Raw genomic sequence first — 19,621 nt, 5'->3', positions numbered from 1 at the left:
ACTGTATTGACCAAAATTCACCAAAAAATACGCCTGTAATGATTGGGGCTTTCTTTTCTTTTCTATTTCTTCTACATTCCATAAATTATTACTATGCACAAATTTGAAATACATGAAAATTATATATATATAATTTTCTGTAATTATTAAAATTATATAATTTTATATAAATTATTATTTATATAATTATATATATATATTTTCAATGTTACAGAAGTTAGAATGTTATAACTTCTGGTAGTGAATGCTTCAGGTCATCACTCTCTTATCCAACATTAAAAGTATTATATGAGATCAGGTATATAAAAATGTCTATTATAGTATTTGACATCTAGTAAAGACTAAATTTAAGCTGAAGATTTATAAATCTTCACATTTCAACTGTATTGCATACGAGCATCATCAACTTAATATTTCCTGCCCATCAAAACTAGCATGGCAATTTAGCATGGCAAAATTCACCATCTGGGTCACTGATTCTAAATCCAAAGCCTTCTGGTTCCTTTCTTTCACTTACTTATTTCTGCCCTTTTCAAATATTCATTAATTTAACAAACATATTTAGTAAGTGCCTGGTACATTGTATATAATGTTACTGGGATCTACCCTATGAAGAAAAATTCCTTTCTTTTTTTATTATAATGTTTTTATGTATGTATTTATTTATTTTTGGCTGTGTTGGGTCTTAGTTGTGACACACGGGATCATTGTTGCAGCATGCAGGACCTATGGTTGTGGCGGACGGGCTTCTCTCTAGCTGTGGGCTCTGTAGTTGTGGTGCATGGGCTCCAGAGCACATGGGCTCTGTAGTTTGTGGCACGCAGGCTCTCTAGTTGAGGCGCACAGGCTCAGTAGTTGTAGCACGTGGGCTTAGCTGTCCCGTGGCATGTGGGATCTTACCACTGGACCACCAGGGAAGTCCCTAAAGTTCTTTTCTTTGAGGAGCTTTTATTGCCCTTCTCTTTGTCATCCTCAGGTACCCACTCAAATTATTCCATCATCTTGGGTCTTCTCTCTTTTACCATGACCCTCGTGTTACTAATACAGAGTTTACCAAAGTGCACTCTGCAACCACAAGTGTCAAAAGCATCACCTGGGGTGCTTGTTAAAAGAAAAGATTTCTGCAATCTACTTCAGAATTAGAGAACCAGAATCTTGAATTGTGGGACAGAATTATGTCTCTTTAACAAGTCTCCAGGCAATTCTTTTGTATACTGAGGGCTAAGCGCAGTATGAGAAAATGACTTTATCTCTAATTTCTCATTTACTCATTGGAAAGCATCTCCTTTACTGTGGAAACAAAAGCTTTAATGGAAATTATATATCTGAATACTAAAAATTAGATTTATAAATAATAAGAGGAGGAATTCTATTCCTAGAAAACTGAAATTATTATTATAATTTCCTGAATTAGACCATGACTCTTAGATTTAATCTCTGATGATGTGTTTACAGCACTCTGCACAAGCTGTTTAATATTTCTTTTCTGTCATAATTGAACACGTTTAGCCTGTGAGCATTCTCATCAGGTGAAAGAGTCACAGTTTGTCCATTTGTTCAGTTTATTTTTCTCTGTCTTAATTCTATCATGAGTCCTATACCTCTTGTCCTTAGTGTCATAACACTTTCATCTTTAAATTTTCTACTCATCTAAATAAAATAAAGAAAAATATAAAGGGGGATATTCAAATATTACAAATATATACTATATCTACCAAAATGATGACATGTCAAAATTAAACTATTGGTTAGGGGTGTCAAAAAAGAAAAAAGTTCATTTATCACCTGATAAAATTTGGGGTGAGGAGAATGGACCAGCAGACGAAATTGAAGAGTGGCCAGAGAGGAATGAGGAAAGCCTGAAGAATGTGGTGTTACAGAAGGAAGTGTTTCACGGAAAGGAAGGAGGCATCCATAGCGTTGAATGTTGTCAAGGCAACAAGTCAGAGGAAGGCTGAAATAGGTCCGTTAGAATTTACTGGTAGTGGGTACTTCTATGGTGGTCCAGTGGTAAAGAATCCGCCTTTCAATGCAGGGGACATAGGTTCAATCCCTGGTTGGGAAACTGAGATCCCACATGACGCGGGGCAACTAAGTGCCACAGCTACAGAGCCCATGTGACCTAGAGCCTGCACTCCACAACTACAGAAGCCCATGCGCTCCAGTGAAAGACCCCACAAGCCTCAACAAAGATCCCACGTGCTGCAACTAAGACCCGATGCAGCCAAAAAAAAAAAAAAAAGATAAAGAAAATAAATATTAAAAAAAAAAGAATTTACTGGTAGGAAAGTGATGAGCACACTGAAATACTTACTTGGTGCACATGGAAGAGGAAGCCTGATTAGGTAGGTTGTGAGGAGACAAGGAAATGAAAATTTGGGTTGAGAAAGGAAATAATAAAATAAAAAGATAGCTGGAGTAGAAACTGCAATCCTGAGGGTAGGGTGTGGGTGCTTTTTTTAAACCAAATACTTGAGTATGCTCAACTGAAGATGGTAAGACGTCTGTAGAGACAGGAACATTGAAAAGAGCAGATTAAAAAAGGGGGAACCTGCCACCCAGATGCTGAGGTATTGGGCATGAATTCTATTTACAGCCTAGATCTTTGCCTCTTTCTTAGCCTTTGGCCTATAAAACATACCAAATTCCTGTGGTCTAATATTAACTGACTTGAAATTTTGGACACATGGGACATAACGCACAATTAAAATGTGAATTTTTAGGTATATCTCTATATATTCTCTTTATCAACATGTATTCACCTACATGCTCACGGGACTATTTCCTCGGAAACACATTGCAAAGATACACCTCGATAAATAATCAAAACTAAGCATTTGTCATTGATCTCTAGCCCAGTTTCATAGGCCAATACAATAGTAGCATGTTTTTTTCTCTTTTTCTTAACCTGAGCTTCTCAGACAAAGTGTTACCTCTGGTGAAGGTAATTTGTCTGGAAAATCATCAAGAGTATCAGAAAGCAAGGCATCTCCAAAAGTAGACTGCAAATTGTCTGCCATCACTTCTTGTTGGGAAGGGGAGCAGTGATTTTCTAAAGAGAGCACCACTGGGTAGTCAGATGTCTAAAAAATTAACCATTACTACAGTTATTAATCAAAACTCCTCAATAACTTTAATGCAATTTATAGAAGCACTTAATTTTAAAACATTTCTAATGTTCAGTACCTTTGCAAAATTATTACGTTTTCTTTAAACTGAAAATAGTTTTGAGTCTGACAAAACAGGGAACATTAAATCTGTATAAAAAGGAAAATTATTACTATTTGCATTAGAAATATAGGAAAAAAAACTGAAGCACCCAACAGTGGGTACTTGTTTAAATAAATTATGGCATATCCTTTTAAAGGAATGATATAACTCTGTCACAAAAGAGGTAGAGCTATATATACTCTACAGAAAGTTATCTATGATCCAGTCTTATGAAGAAAAACAAGTTGCCAAAGAGTGAGATTCTACATTTTTTTTAAACTACATATATATGTTTAGATATTTTTAGGAAAAACTTTAACCCTGGTAAGTTAAAAAAAGGTTAATTTTCTACTTTTTCAATTTTAAATTCTTTAATCAAAACTCATTGCTTTATAATTAAAAACAAAGATAAAGATATTTCCAATTTTTAACAATAAAGAGTATCTAGTAAGTAAAAGTGACTCTACAAAGATATTTTCTGCCCTTAGTCACCACTGTAACTTTTAAATTTGTCACAAAATAGTGAACAGCACTCCTTTTGGGATCTTATTCAAAATTATTTTCTTTATTTTGTTTCCACATATAATTATCAGGACACAAATTTACCAATTTAGAATAATAAGAAAAGGAATTGCAAGGTCTGCTGCATTATTACAGACCTTTGATATATATGTCATATGTTACATATATCACATACAATATTATGCCTTATTAATGTATGAGTATATTAATTTCTTATGGCTGTTGTAACAAATTGTCATAAACTTGGTCACATGAAACAACAGATATTCATCTTTTCATAATTCTGGAGGCCAAGATTTTGAAATCAGTCTCACTGGTTAAAATGAAATCAGTTTCACTGGCTAACATTTCAGCAGCTCTAGGGGAAATCTGTTCTTTGCCTTTTCCAGCTGCTGGTGGTTGCCAGCATTCCTTGGCTTGTGGCCACATCACTCCAATCTCTGCCCCTCATCTTCACATTGCCTCCTCTTCTGTGTGTATTAAATCTCCCTCTACCTCCCACTAATAAGGATACATATGATGGCATTTAGGGCCCACCCAGATAATTCAGGATAATCTCTCATCTCAAGATTCTTAACTTCATCACACCTGCAAAGACCCTTTTTCCAAATAATGTAACATTTACAATTTCCAGGAATTAGAACCTAATATCTTTGGGGTTCAGCCTAAAAAATGACCTTCTCGTAAATACCCATGTACACATATATTGACTCAGTCTAATATTAAGAGAATAGTGTAAAATTTTTTCCCAAATATAATAAGTGATTTTGAGACTAGGCAAAGTGAAGGCCTAGCAAATGGATCTCTTGATTAGGCCCTGACTTCACTCACTGGGAAGAACTCATTTTTTTTTTGTCTTCTGTGGTCTTTGGCTCCACCCTCTGGGAAGATCCTCTGGCGTTATCCTCCTTGTTCATATCTAAAGCATGTGCTGAGGAGTTGGCTTTCCTTAAAGCCAAGCCACTTTTGCAGCTCACTTCCTGACCAAGCATTGTTTTAAGGTTCACCTAACAAGTCAGACTTACGTTTGGTTTAGTTTTTAGCAATACAACTTCCTCAAAAACTTCAATTTCATATGTTTGTTTCTAGTAAGTCACATGTGTCAGTAACTATATCCAAAGTTCTTTCCAAGCCACAGTTATCAAGTCTATTTTATTTCATTGTTCTCTCTTCCCCAAATTAATGGTGACTATATTGAGCAAAAAGTTCAACCTTTGATCTAATCTTTGCTGCAAAACTGTGTCACGTTATCCAACTGAGAAGTCTCATTGAGTCTGTTGCTCAAAGCCTTTTTTTCCCATCGCTTACTCTTTGGAGTCTTAGAAGCTGTAGGGGTTTGTCCATCCTTAAGTCATTTTAATTTTAAGATTGTCTCTATTTCCTTTTATTCCCTCAGTTACCCACCCTGAATGAAGTGAGAGAGTTTGCTACTCAAATATTTGGGAAGAGTATTTCAGACGAAGGGAATAACAAGTGCAAACGCTTTGAGATATGTCTGAAAAAGGGTAAGGAGGCCAGAATGGTCACAAGAACAAGGGAGAGGTCAGAGAGGTAATGGAAAACAGGTCATGTAGGGCCTTGGGAGTCAAGGTATGGACCCTTAGCTTCTATTTTGAGTGGGATTGAAGGGTTTGAAAAGCGGAATGACATGACTTGACTTACCAAAAAGTCACTCTGCCTGATATATTGAGATGAAACCACAGGGGAGGAGGGAGAGAAGCAGGAACCCTGGATAAGAAGCCATTGTAATAATCCAAGTGAGAGGTGATGGTAGTTGACCAGTACAGTGACAGTGAGAATGGGGAAATTCAGTGTATATTTTGAAAGTAGAGTCAAGAGGATTTGCTGAAGAACTTATTGAGGGGTTAGAGAGAAAAGAAGGGACTGTTAATGTTGACAACAATGATTTAGGCCGAACACATAAAAGTTAACATTAACTGAGATGGGAAGGACCACGGGAAAAGTGGGACTAGGAAAAAGAGGAGTATTATCTGGAGCTCAAGTCTAAACATGTTAAGTTAATTATACCTATTAAATATGCAAGTGTAAATGTCAAATCGGAAGTTGTCTATATTGGTGTAAAATTCAAGGGAGAAGTTTGGATAGAGATATAAATTTAGAAATCATCAGAAATTAGTTGTTTAAGAGAATTAATGTCATATATCAAGGTTTTATACTAAGATAAATTTTTAAATATTTTATATTTATTTTGTGAATATTTAGCATTTTATACTCTATTTCTAATAAATAATGGAGCAATTGATTTAACTGTGTGATTTTAAGTTATGCTTATGTTTACAGATAATACATTGACTTATTTAGGAGTACTTTAGGCTTTTCGAATTTGTAAGTTTAATTTATTAGATATACATTAAGTAGTAAGATTTTGTTAATTAAATCTCTTCAATTGCACTATGGTTGAAGTAGTTAAGAAAGAAATCACATATACTAAGTTTAAAAAAACAATTTAAAATGTCTGAAGGTACTGAATTAGCCAAGCTTGTCAATGGAATCAAGTATTATTCAGAATTCAATGACTGTTAAAACCAGCTCAATTTATAGACGAGGATTTTTAAGCTGAATTAAGAAGCTCTAAAAAGAATTAAATCTTTGAATCTGTAACTTAATACATTTAACAATAATTTTGAAATCTAAAGTCAACTTCTGTATAAATAGCTGACATCATAGTAGAAAAAATGCCAAAAGTTGAGATAATACATTTTTGACATTTGTGTCTTGAAAGTAAAATATTCGAATGCTGGTAAAATATTTACTATTACATAGGCCAGTATTTCTCAAACTGTTCTGGCCATTAACTCATGGTAAGAAATATAATTTATATTATGACACAATACACACGTGTGCACACATACACACACACACATAATATATATTATATAATTAAACAAAAAGTTCCATGAAAATCAAGGGGGGAAAGTATGGGGGGGTGGGTGGGATGAACGGGGAGATCTGGATTGACATATATACACTAATATGCATAAAATAAATAATAAGAACCTGCTTATACAAAATTTTTAAAATTTTTTTAAAAGTTCCATGAAACCACATGTACCTTACTACCTGAGATTAACTTTGACAAATCTACCTTTAATGATATACTACATGGATTTCACTGCCGACTAATGGATCATAACCCACAATTGGAAATATTACTGATCTAAACTAAGGTCAAGCATTATAGGATTTTGAAACAAGTAAATTACCTTATGTTTACATAACTAATTGAACAAAGATATGCACGTACTATGAATGCGTATTTGTGTATCGCTCGGATAACAGTTTTAAACAGAAGCTTGCTGGTGAATGTATAGCCATGGTATACAACAGGTTCATTTTGTGATCCGTCCCAGCAGTCAATTTCCAGACAACGGCATCCTTTCACAAGGGCACTAGTAAAATTTAAACAAAATAAATGGTCATTCCTAGATTATGGTTTATACCTTTAACAAAATACTACATGAATTTCATTCCCTACTAATAGATCAAAACCCTCTATAGTTTTGTGGGAAAAAAATTTTTCATGGAGGACAACCTAAATAATACTGATTCTTGCTACATCTCTAGATAGGTTTAATTACATCCTTAGATCAAGCCAACCTTTACCAAGCTGCTATTTTAACTACACGGTTTGGTCCCCAGCAAAAATGTTTTGCGTGGATTGCACTGTGTCATGCCAACCCTTTTACTCAGAAGCATGTAAAAGAAAGTTGTCTCTCCCCCAGCGGTGGTGTGGAGGGCACTTTTCACTGTCTCACGGAGACACGGAGTGAAATGAATGAATAATGACGTGGGAACGAATAATGAAAATTTGTCTCTCACTCAGGAAAGAAATTCTCCACTTAAATAAGTTTAAGTGGCTTTTTGTGGATTAAAATATTTAATGCAGTTAATATTAGTTTTCCTCTTTTAAAGAGGAGGAAACTGAGACACAAGAATGTTATATCTATCATATAATTAACAAATGAGAGAAAGGGAGGAAAGATTAGCACCAGAAACTTAAACATTAATAGGTAAACATTGCATTACATCACCTCTCATAAGTAGAGAAATTTTGAAAGACTTGCATTTTGAGTGTATCTTCCACAGGTGGGTAAGGAAATAGAGGAAGAAATACAATTAAACTTAACTTTAAATTTTCACATGGGTGGAACACTTTCTTGGAATTCAAAAGTAATTTCCTGTATTTCTAAGTCAACCTGTTTAAAATGTGTAGTTTCTCTCTTTAAAAAATTAATATAATGAGGTATGAATAGAAATTTCTGTAATAAAAGTAGAGCTATGAATGGGGCAATCTTTACAGGATTCTAAATAGATATATTTCTGAGTTTGTGGATTTATGTATTTACTTAGATTTTAAACTGGAGAAGCAATATTAATTTCTAAGTTTGATGTTATCATGGGATTATAAGATATCTTTTCTATGATTTTTCCTAAGTAATATCACCCAATCACATAGCTTTGAATATCACCTATATACCAATGGCTTCCAATCCTATTTTTCCAGTCTGGATACTTCTTCTAAATCCCAGACACATACACTCAACTGACTATCTGACCTGGCCCTTTGATAACTAATTGATATCTCAAACTGAACACGGCCATCACAGAACTTTTGCTTTTGCCTCACAACCTCCAATGGCCTCCTCTCTCAGGCTTTACCACCTCTGTCCATAATGTCATCATATCCTAGGTTATCAGGTCCAAAATCCTGATACTCTCTTTCCCTCATACCTCTCTTCAAATCACCGGGTGAATCACCTTGTTGGCTCTGCCTCCTTGAAATATTTCAAATTCAGCCCTCTATCTCAGCTGCTGCCTCATGAATTCACCATCTAAATGATCGTCATCACCTGGATTGCTACAATGTCTTCCCAAAGCATCTTCTACCTCCACTCTTGCACCATCAGTCTTTCCGCCACAGTAAAAAGTAAATCAAATTATGATATTATCCCAAGGAAATTCCCTCCAATGGCTTCCCAATGCAACTAGAATAAATCCATTCTCCTTTCCATGGTCTCTAAGACCCTCATAAATGCATCCTGTCTACCTCCTCAAGCTCACCTCCCTTCATTCTCCATTTATGTTTCCACCCACACTTGCTGTCTTTCTGTCATGTGAACATGCCAAGCACTGATTATTTCTTCTACTTGGCATGCCCTTCCACTAGACCTGAAACTTCCTCTTTATCGTCACTCAGACCACAACTATATCCTCTTGAGAAGCCTTTCCTGACCCTTCAATTAAAGTAACACCCTTCACCCCACAATTACCTTAGTTCATCTTCTCCATATGAATCAGTCCCTGGAAATACCGATTTTTTTATCTGCTTATTAGCTGCCTATTCTCATGAACAAATGAGTGTAGCAACTTTGAAAATCTTGCTCACCACTGTATCTTCAGCTGACTGACTAAACTGAAGCTGAAACTAAACTGGTATTAACAGTATGATACATTGTAGGACGTAAAATTAATGAATGGTGCAACGTAGACTGCCTTTAATCTATGTAAATTGTCTGACATGTAAGTATATATATTATCTATAAATGCCACATTATATAATGTATGTGTTGGTTTTCCTTATAGCACTGAGATATCTGAGAATTAATTTTAATCATATTATTTTAGAAACCCCAGATGTTCTGATTAGCTAAATAAGATTTTTAAAGTCTTCTTCACATATTTTCCTATACGAAGTATCCAAATTGCTCAGGAAACTTCCAAGGGCCAATAAGCGGGGAGAGGAGGTTGGCAGACAGGATTAGAAGGGAAGTGTATGATAATAATATATTGAATAAATTATACAACCACCCAAAGATTGGATATCCAAGATATGTACAAATCAAAATTCCTCTTCCCTATGTGTTTTTATAACATGCATAGCCTTCTTTTACTGTGAATTATTACCTACTGAGGTAGACACCACCAGGAACTTTCAAACATCTTTAAAATATAATGGATTTAAAAATCGAAATACCTTACATATCCCCAAAGGTCACTTGGTCCCACTAATTGGTCAGATATCAAGTACGTATTATGTGAACTTGAAATAAAATAATCACTCAGTGGATGAGTCATATCTTGATAAACACTTTCATACTTATTATTAAATAGTAGACATTCAGACGAATCCATGTATCTTCTAAAACCTTCAAATGACATCTGGTGCGCTTGTTTAACTATGAAAATAAATAAAAAGAATGCAGAAATATCATTAGTAGTATATAAATTACATCTCACTTTAAAACTTAGTAGCAGAGTTTGTTTCTAGAATATTCATTTAGAATTAATATTAATACTATTTTTAATGTTTCTTTGGAAGCAAATTTTTCTAAGGTTCTTATATTTAGTTCTTTTATATCAACATTCAAGTAGATTATATATTATTTAATCATCTCTGATTTTTAATATTTTAAAAATACATACAAGCAAAGTACATATGTCATAGATCCATTCATTTCCACAAGCTAAACATCTACGTAACCAGCACCAAGGTGAAAGAACAGAGCAGCACCCCAGAAGACCGCCTCCTGCTAACTTTCTAGTCTTCCTCCACCCACACCCCACCCCCAAGTGTATTCAACGGTCTGGCTTCTACCAGCATAGATTCCATTTTCCCTGGTTTTTGTGTTTTATATAAATGCACTCACACAATATGTATTTTTTTGTGACCGGTTTATTTTGCCTGACATTGTTTATAAGATTTATTCTTGTAGATGCACACAGTTAGACATTTTTTATTCCCATTTGTATATAGCTTTCTATTGTGTGAGTACACCACAATTTGTTTATCAATTCTATTCTTGATGGGCATTTAGATGATTTCCAGTTTGGGGTTATTATAAAAAGTTCTGCTATAAACAACCAGGACATGTCTTTTGGTGCAAATATGTACATGTTTCTGTTGGGTGCATGCCTATAAATGCAATTGCTGAGTCATTTGCATATTACCATCTTTAGCAAATGATCTCTGAACTTTTATACTCAGTATCATATAAACCAAAATTATCTATTTAAGCAGAACACTGGCTCTGGAATGAGACAGCTTGGGTTAAATCCATTTATTTGTTATATGAGGAGCCTGTTAATTAACTTCTCCCTATCTTTGGAATGGTGGTACAGTAAGTCCCCTACATACAAATCTTCAAGTTGCAACTTTCAAAGATGCAAACTTGCATTTGCATGTCCAATCACATAAGTTAGTTCATGTGTCTGGCGTACATTGTCATGTGCATGCATCCTCTACAAGTGGTTGTGCTTCTGTATACTTTACTGTACAGTACTGTATAAAGTAGTACAGTATCTTTACTTCAAGCCCAGGATGTCCAGAAGCAAGCGTAAAAGCAGCAGTGATGTAGCTGGTACTACTGTACTTTTCAAGGTACTGTACTGTAAGATTAAAAATGTTCTCTTTATTTTTTGTGTTTGTTTTTTATGTATTATTTGTGTGAAAAGTATTATAAACCTATTACAGTACAGTACTATATAGCCGATTGTGTTAGTTGGGTACCTAGGTTAACTTTGTTGGACTTACGAACAAATTGGATTTACAAATTAGCTCTCAGAACAGAACTCGTTCGTATGTAGGGGACTTACTGTAATCATAACACCCATCCCTGCATACTAACTTTATATACTAGCTCTACAAAGGTTAGTTACTGTTGCTTTTGTTGCTGATTACTCAGTTTACCTCAAATTAAAAGTTGGTGTGAGTATTCACTTTAGAATAGAGAGTGTTGATCCTTGGCAAAGAATTTTATTTCTGGGAATTTATACTACAGAAATAGAGCCTCAGACAAAGATGGATGTGCAAGAATGCTCACACTAGCATTATTTATAAAAGCAAAATAAATGAGGGGAGGAAACAAATTAAATCTCAAGCTATGATACAATACTAAGCAGCCGTTACAAATAATGTATCAGAAAAAAAATATACAGTGACGTAAGTAAATGTTTATGACATCATAAAAATGAAAAAGCCAGCATTCAAAATGCTCTTACAATTTTGGTTTAAAAAATGAAAGCTAGAAGAAAATACATAAAATGTTTACAGTCATGCAAACTATTTCAAAGTTATGCAAAGTTAGAAACATGTGAGTGTATGGGGCAAAGGCATCATATATTTTAATAGTAATGATTTGCATGAATTTATTCTTTTTCCAAGTGCAATTAGCAGTGATTGGCCTATAGCCCTTTTGAACTATTAACTAATTAAGTAACTATCTTTGGTACTGGAATAGAAAACAAACTCCTCTTATGCCTTTAAAAATTACCAGACTGAGAATTAATCTCATGGATTTTTATTTTTAAAATAAAATGAGGTTTTCCTTATTTGGTATTGACATATGTCAAGTATCAATGTGGGATGAAACTGAGAAACTTGGCAGCATTTGGGACTGTAAGATCATAATTCAAATTGACCTTAATAAGTCTCTAAAGTGATCAATAGCCATGTAAATGAAATGCAAGGTCTTGGCTGTGTGAAACTATCTGAATGGAAGCAGAGTAAGGCCCAAAAGATGAAATAGATGAATAGTGTAATATTATGGTTAAAATACAAACACAATTCCAAGATGTCACTGGCACCATCCCATTATCCCTTTGTATCTTTTAATTTACCACCTGCAGGTAACAGTGGCAATTTTTTTTTTTTGAATATTGACTGGAATAATGCTACTAAAAGTGCTTGTCTGTGAACTGGTTGTTTCCAGGTGGCAATGACATAAAGAGCTTGAACCAGAGCCTAAATCAATTCACTACTTTCTTAGAGAAAGTCTTTGCTATTGAAAGGAAAGAAGTCAGCTGGACTCATCAGATGTGCTTAAAGATGTACTTTTTTTACGTTCTGATGCAAGCTCTTTATCTTGTTGCAAACCTGCAAAGTTTTAATCGTGATCAGACCAAACTCTTACTAGCACTATCTTCAGTCTTACCACCATGGTACTTAAAAGCCTCCAAGGTCTTTACGTGGCACTGAATCATGAGCCAAAATCTTAATTGTGGCCAACAAGACCAACATGACTTAATCCCTGTCCAAACGCTTTTAGCCCTCATTCTCCAGGTTCCAACCACACTGTCCTCCTCTTGTTCCTCGATTCTCCAACTCAGGGCCAACACTTCTCTTCCCCCATTTTGTCACATGTCTAGTTCTTTCTCACCACTTACGTCTCAGCTCAAATATCGCATCCCCATCAAGGACTCTCCTAAACAACCAAGCTATGGGGACATATGTATAACTGATTCACTTTGTTATAAAGCAGAAACTGACACACCATTGTAAAGCAATTATGCTCTAATAAAGTTGTTTAAAAAATAAAAAACAACCAACTAGAGCTAGACCTCGTGCTTGTCTACTCTCTATTTTATTTTTTTCACAGTACGCAGCACTCCCTGAAATTATCCATTTGTATGTTTAATTATTTATTGTCAATCTCCCTCCAACCCCCATCAGGAATATGAAACGTAGTTTGCCTTGTTCTCCACTGTATCCCCAGCTCCTAGAACCATACTCGGTGGCCACAGATAAACATTTGAATAAATTATGAATGTACGAGCCCATGAAGGAATAAGTCTTGTTTTGTTAGGACCCATATTATCGTATGTTAAGCATTGATGGCCATAAACCAGTTTTCAAAGGCAGAACTTGGGCTTTCATATATCCCTTGTTAATAAATATTTTGAGCTATTCTATTAATTTCTGTAGGGTTAAACAGCATGCTTTAATAGTGTTTCTTGTGCATATTTTATTACATTATTATTTATTATTTTATTTAAAAATAAACATAAATGGAAAAAATTGAAATATTTTAGCCAATGAAAGATGAGACAGAGATCAAAAACTATATGACAAAAAAAACCCCAAAAAACTATACAACAGCTCACTAGCCAAAATGGTCATTGAACTTAAACCAGATGACTGCATTCAAAAAAGAAAAGAAAAGAAAAAATGTTTTAATGTTTATGAAATGTTGTAGACAATTATGTGTATAAACAACAGGGAAATTAGTGATTTTATAATGTTTTATTCTTTCCTAGAATTGTTTTCATTTAGCTAATTTAATATTCATATATTTTTCAATAAGATAGTGTATAAAAATGGAAAAGTGCCTATACCTGGGTTTTTATCTTATTAATGAATATCAAGACCCTTTCTTCCATTACAGTACTTGTAATAGAATCCTTATTTTGCTTTTCCTGAATAAGCTAATCTCTGAACACTTGAGAGATATACAGAAGCAGCTAAAAGAAAGGAACAGGACAATGAAAGAATGCCGCTGTTACACAACAAAGCTTTCTAAAAGATACATCTGCTGTCTGTAAAATATGAAATTAAAACAGCCAATATATATTACCCATAAGAAGTCTGACCTAATCAAAAATTTGAATTTAATAAGTGCAAATCTTAAAAAATAGTTTGCATATAAATATTTGATAAAACTTTGAAATACAAGCATACCTTCTTCAATAGGCTCATATTTTTGAATGATCTCAGAAGCAATACTTTTATTAATGTCAAGTGTATACTGCTCTTGTGTCAAAAATTGGGCCAGATTCTTTTCAAAAAGAAATTTCCGGTTTTCAGAATACGTGTTGAAAATCTCAATAATTTCTTCTCTGTGTGCAATAATTCGATAAATTGTTCTAAATTCTTCTATGGTGATTCTTCCTTGCTTCAGCCTGTCATTATCCTACTAAAAAACAATGACTGGTGGGCTCACATTGTGAACATAAAAAATACACAAAATGAAGACGTTAGAGTATTTGTGTAACATATATACCAACTTATACTGGAAAGCAGTTACATTGGATTCTTATTTCAGATAAAATACATAAAACTGCATGAAATGGTGCCAAAGTTGGGGAAAGGTTAATGGATCATCACCACTTAAAATCCAGTGGCCAGAGCTGCCCAGTTTAAGTGAAGAAGTGTATACTGCCCCTGGGGAGAGTTAGAGCCCTTACGCAGTTCTTTACCCGGAAAGACTTGCCCGAATTCAGGCGAAGCTGCTAGAGATTCTTCCAGACTTAGGACATCCCAGAACCATTTGGATTTACCTCAGACCTTCTCCTCACTGTGGTGATAACATATGCCATCCCATAGAGCTCACTATAGTCTGTTGTTTTGTCCCTGCCTAGTTGGTTTCCTCTATCAAAAGCTTTGTTTTGGGCACTTGGAAACTGAAATCTAGGACATGGGTCCATCATGAAGGGAAAACAGACCTGTGGTTTCAGATCTGCTCGGTCTGAATGGGAAAGGAAAGGTGATCCAGCAGGGGTGCAGGATTGCAGAGGGAAATGCTGACTCTGAGAGGTCATGGAACTTTCAGGGACATGTGTCCTACAGAGTCAGAAATATGAATCTAAATATCTGGAGGGGGATACAGGCTTGAGACGAACATGCTGGAGTTATTCCTGGGTGGATGTTTGTAAATAAATGGTCAGAAATAAGAAGACCCTCTCTAAAAAACAAAACAAAAACAACCCAATAGCCATAGTTGGAATGGAAAGAAGTATGGGAGAAGATGAGGATTCTAGGTTATCTTTCAATTACACATTTCATTTTTCTATTCTACTCTATTTGAGTAGCTTCTTGAAACCATCCAAACAGTATGTAACCCCATGTCATCAATAGGCATCCTGCACCATAAATGTCAGAATAAATCATTCAAGATCACTGTAAATACAGAAGCTGCAATAGGTGGTAATACTTTGAGGAAATGGAATCTGCATAATCACTGAAGGAACTGGGAGAGGGACAAACAAGGTCAGTTTCGATGAGAAAGAGTAGCTTCACCTGGTTGTTCTGGAAAATTCACACTTGAACTTTATGAGATAAGAGACAGGAAAGTGGGCTGGGTCCAGTTATTTAAAGTAACAGAATCACTGTGAGGTTCTGAGTAGGAAAATGACTAGCATAGGAGAGGTTTAGTTGTGATTAGTTGTGCATTACCAATGGGAAGAGAAGGAGAACTGCAGGTAAGGGAAGAGAGAAGATGCCATCCAGGTGGGAGGTGGTGAGTAGAAACTAAAGAACAGGTGTCAGTAAAATTATGAAGAGACAAGTCAGAAGGATTCAACACATTAACATTTTAGATGCATGAGGGAGAGAAGTCAAGAAAGTCTGGAGTTGGGGAGAGTTAGAATAACTAGTAGAATTAGAGTACCACTTACAAATAAAAAACTGAGGTATAAAAAAAAAAAAAAAAAAAAAAAAAAAAAAAAAACTGAGGTATAGGAAGTGCACCTTAGAAGGACATTTAATTTCCAAAGAGGCTATTTATATTTTAATTTTCTCAATACATTGCAGTACTTAAGCTTAAGTACAAAAAGTTCCTGTTAAAGGGCCACTGTATTGTGGTGAAAAGCTGACGATCTGTAGACAGTCTGAGCTGACATTATATTCCCAGCTCCAAAGCATGTGGGATTTTGAACTTCTAAATTAAACTATGAGCTTCATACTCTTCATCTGCAAAATGGGGATAGATAGCACTACTTATGTCACAGGTTGCTATGAGGATGGAGATATCAGTGTATGGTTAGGTCTTATCTATGTCTGTTTCCCTCACACCCTCCAGCCTAGTGTCTCATCTTTTGACAAATTTAACTATAAAACAACCCTAAGGTACAACAGAGGATAAACATGCTGGAAATGATCTCTTCACTTTTTTAGGAAAAGTTCACTGGTGGCTACCGGAGAGTTTGATCTGAGGAATCCAAGAAACAGTCTGAGCTGGGAATCAAGTAGGAAGAGCACCAGCTTAGTTCAAGGAGGAGCATTAATTTACACGTACACAGCAGCTTGAAGAAGCAGGGGCTGGAATGGAGCCCCATTGGGAATGAGACGGTGATAAGCTTGGGAAGAAGATTGGAATCGGTGGTCGTCAAATAAGAAGTTGGGTCTCCAGAGCTCATTAAACAATAATAGCACCTTAAAATTACAAAATCTTAAAAATAATTCATATTATCAATAATCTCAGTAGACTATGAAGTTCAACTTACTGTTTTGAAATTTTGGATTTTGAGGTCCACATAAGTCAATGTTACAGAATTAATTTTGTTTTTAATTTAGCTCCATTTTGCTCATAATTTGTCATAAGATCTTATGCAAGTCAATAAAAATCAAAGTGTGCCTGTAATTCCCGAAACATTTTGTCATGTAAAATTGTATGAATTAAAAACTTTTGTCTTACTGAATAGCAGCATACGATAAGATATACTTTATCCACTAAGCAATGAAAATTCTGCTTCTTTCAAGCAGGATATAAACTTGACCATATGAAATGTCCTCTGGTAACTCGTTCTGTTTTGTTTTTCCCTAAAGATTGAAGTTGTTTTCTGATACTAGAAAGAATTAGAGATATAAAGTTGAAACAAAATTCCACAAATACAAATAATTGCTACAACTGATCAAACCCAAAGGAAATGAAGGGTCAAAAATTAATCAAATTACCAAAAAAGAAAAACCACACACAAGAGGTGAGAATCGTATCGCTGAAAATGGGAAGTTCTAATTTTGATAGAAAGAGAAAAGGAAAAGGAAAGCAACAAAGGGTAAGTAATAAGGAGAAGAAAGATGACAGAGCATCAGCAGAAGGGAAGAAAGAAGAAGAAAAGTGATAAGCAAGGAAGGTTCAAATCTGAGTACTGAGGCACGTAACAGCAGCCACAACTTGTAGGGTACCAATGTATTAATATCTCCCCTGTAGGAGGGAACTGAAGGTCAAAAATCTTATGTAAATTGTCCCCAGTCTCAAAGGCATGGTAGACCAGGACCTGAACTAACTCCAGAACAATAAGGACAAGCAATGGGAGGAAAGAGAAAACAATACACCATTGCACGTATTGAGAGTATATGTGCAGAAATAAACTGTGTCAAATACAAGTCTGATCTCTTTAACTCTCTTAAATTTCTCAGTGTTTCTCCTTTGTCTTCAGGACAAAATCCAACCTGTTGTGTGGAATCCAAGACCCTTGAAGACATCACTGATGGTTTCTTCTCTCACCTTCTCCCTTGCACTTCACACTGCCTGTGCTCTGAATGAGTTGCAGTATAAACATCAAGCTGTCTCTTGCTATTGTAAAGGCTGTTTCTTCTGTCTGGAATGCCCTTCTTTTATTGTACTTCTTAACTTACAAATTTCTACTAATCCTTGAAAAAGTGTCCTTCTCTAGAAGTCATCCCTTATGTCCCTCTGTGTCTCTTCCTCAGCCCATGTTAGAGAGTCCTACTCAGGATTCTTATACGATTCTGTACCTTCTTCTCTCCTAGGGTTTATTACACTGAAATTAAAGCCTTTTTTTCTACTTCTCTTCTAGAAATGCCAAATTGTCTCAGACAGGAAGTCTGTCATCTGTTTCTTGTATCCTAAGTACTTATAAGAGTGTCTGACTGAGGTCTTCAGAACTTGGTCCAGCACCTAAACAATTTTATGATCCTGGTGAAATATGTTCATTTAATTGGATAAAGGAGCTAAAAATCTCCCTAAAGCTAGGGAGTGTAGGAAAACTATTTTTAAAAACATATTACAGAAAATATGCAAAATCTCAGGCCCCACTGCAGGGAATACTATAGCTTTTTAAAATGTTACATATTAATCATTTACAGTTTACAACATAAAATAAGAGTAATGAAGCCATCTTTCTCCTGTTTACAAAAAAAAAAAACCACGAAGCTCATTAAGTGGTTATTCTTTGCAAGCATTACAAAAAGAACTTTCCCAAACAACTCTTTCATTATTTATGTATAATTTTAAAATATATCTTTTACCTTAAGACTATGAATCCCATGAAGGTAGATATTTTATACTTATTTTTATTCCCAGTACCTGGTACTGGACCTACCCTAAAGTAGGAGGCTAGTGATTATATGTTTAAATGAATGACTGAATACAGGAGGATAAAAGAACATATTAAAATAATTCTATTGTTAGTCATCCTGATAGTACACTTTAGAAAACAGAATTAAGCCTTTTCATTTTGTTACCATTCTCCATTGCTCAGTTTGTTAGTAAAAAGATGAAATGTTGCTTTAAAAATGACATCATGAGAAAGCTGATCTATCAAAACAAGAAATTTTAAAATAAAATGTAACATTTAAAATTATCTCTGAAATTACACTAAAAAACAAAGTATTCAGAATATATTCTAGGAAATCATATGACTTGCAACTTTCTTCCCAAACTCTGACATACTTGTTTAAACTACCTGGCAAACTTGGTTTTTTCTCTTTTTTCATTCTGTTTCCTTCTGCTTCTGTTGCACAGATACAGCAGCCAGAGGCACCCAAGTCCCAGTCTTTCCTGAAGAAGGCCTATTTCCATACCTTGGAGACTGTCGCCAAGGCCAGGAGCTTGTGCACACAAGCTGTTTCCCAGAGGACACACCCCTTGATAGCCTGGGTCTGGCCGCCAGTGGGGCTTGTGTTCACGGGTTCAGGAGAACCCTGCCAAAAAAAGAGAAAGTCCTTGGCTGGCAGTCCCTCTGGGGCTCCGCTCAGAGGGGATGGACTGATGCCCCCATCTTCCAGTCTTTTCCTGAAAGATGTCTATTTGCACACCTTAAAAGCTGCTGCCTGAGGGTCCAGCTTCCAATCAGCCTGCATCTAGATGCTGCCTGATCCTCTGTTATGAGACACTGCCAGGTCCTGGTACACCCTCAATGACTGGGAGCCATTAAGAATGAAGTAGGCTGCTTGCACTATCACAGAGGTTGAGAGACAAACCAGAACCAAGGCACAGAAACCGACAGAGAGTAAAGGAAAATGAAGAAACAGAGGAATATGTTCCAAACAAAAGAACAAGATAAAACCCCAGAAACAGATGTTATTAAAACAGAAATAAGTGAATTACTTGATAAAGAGTTGAAATAATGG

At 35.3% G+C, this 19,621-nt stretch overlaps 1 protein-coding gene across 2 annotated transcripts in view; it reads right to left on the bottom strand.

Annotated features, from left to right (window-relative positions):
* Positions 1-19,621, bottom strand: part of PLCZ1 (phospholipase C zeta 1) — a 43,569-nt gene that overhangs the window by 17,088 nt on the left and 6,860 nt on the right. Inside the window, exons 3-6 of one of the 2 annotated variants that reach the window (XM_079938048.1) lie at positions 14,207-14,438; positions 9,728-9,929; positions 6,998-7,142; positions 2,934-3,083 (exon numbers count right to left, since the gene is read on the bottom strand). In XM_079938048.1, the coding sequence (XP_079794174.1) occupies positions 2,934-3,083; positions 6,998-7,142; positions 9,728-9,929; positions 14,207-14,438 (729 nt within the window). Of the gene's footprint in view, positions 1-2,933; positions 3,084-6,997; positions 7,143-9,727; positions 9,930-14,206; positions 14,439-16,940; positions 19,055-19,621 lie in introns of those variants that run through there. The other variant, XM_079938047.1, reaches the window with a different exon arrangement.

This window comes from Stenella coeruleoalba, assembly GCF_951394435.1.
Source record: "Stenella coeruleoalba genome assembly, chromosome: 11".
NCBI classification, from domain to species: Eukaryota; Metazoa; Chordata; class Mammalia; order Artiodactyla; family Delphinidae; genus Stenella; species Stenella coeruleoalba.
Note: the sequence above shows the minus strand (reverse complement) of the source record. Positions and strands in the feature narration are given on the sequence as shown.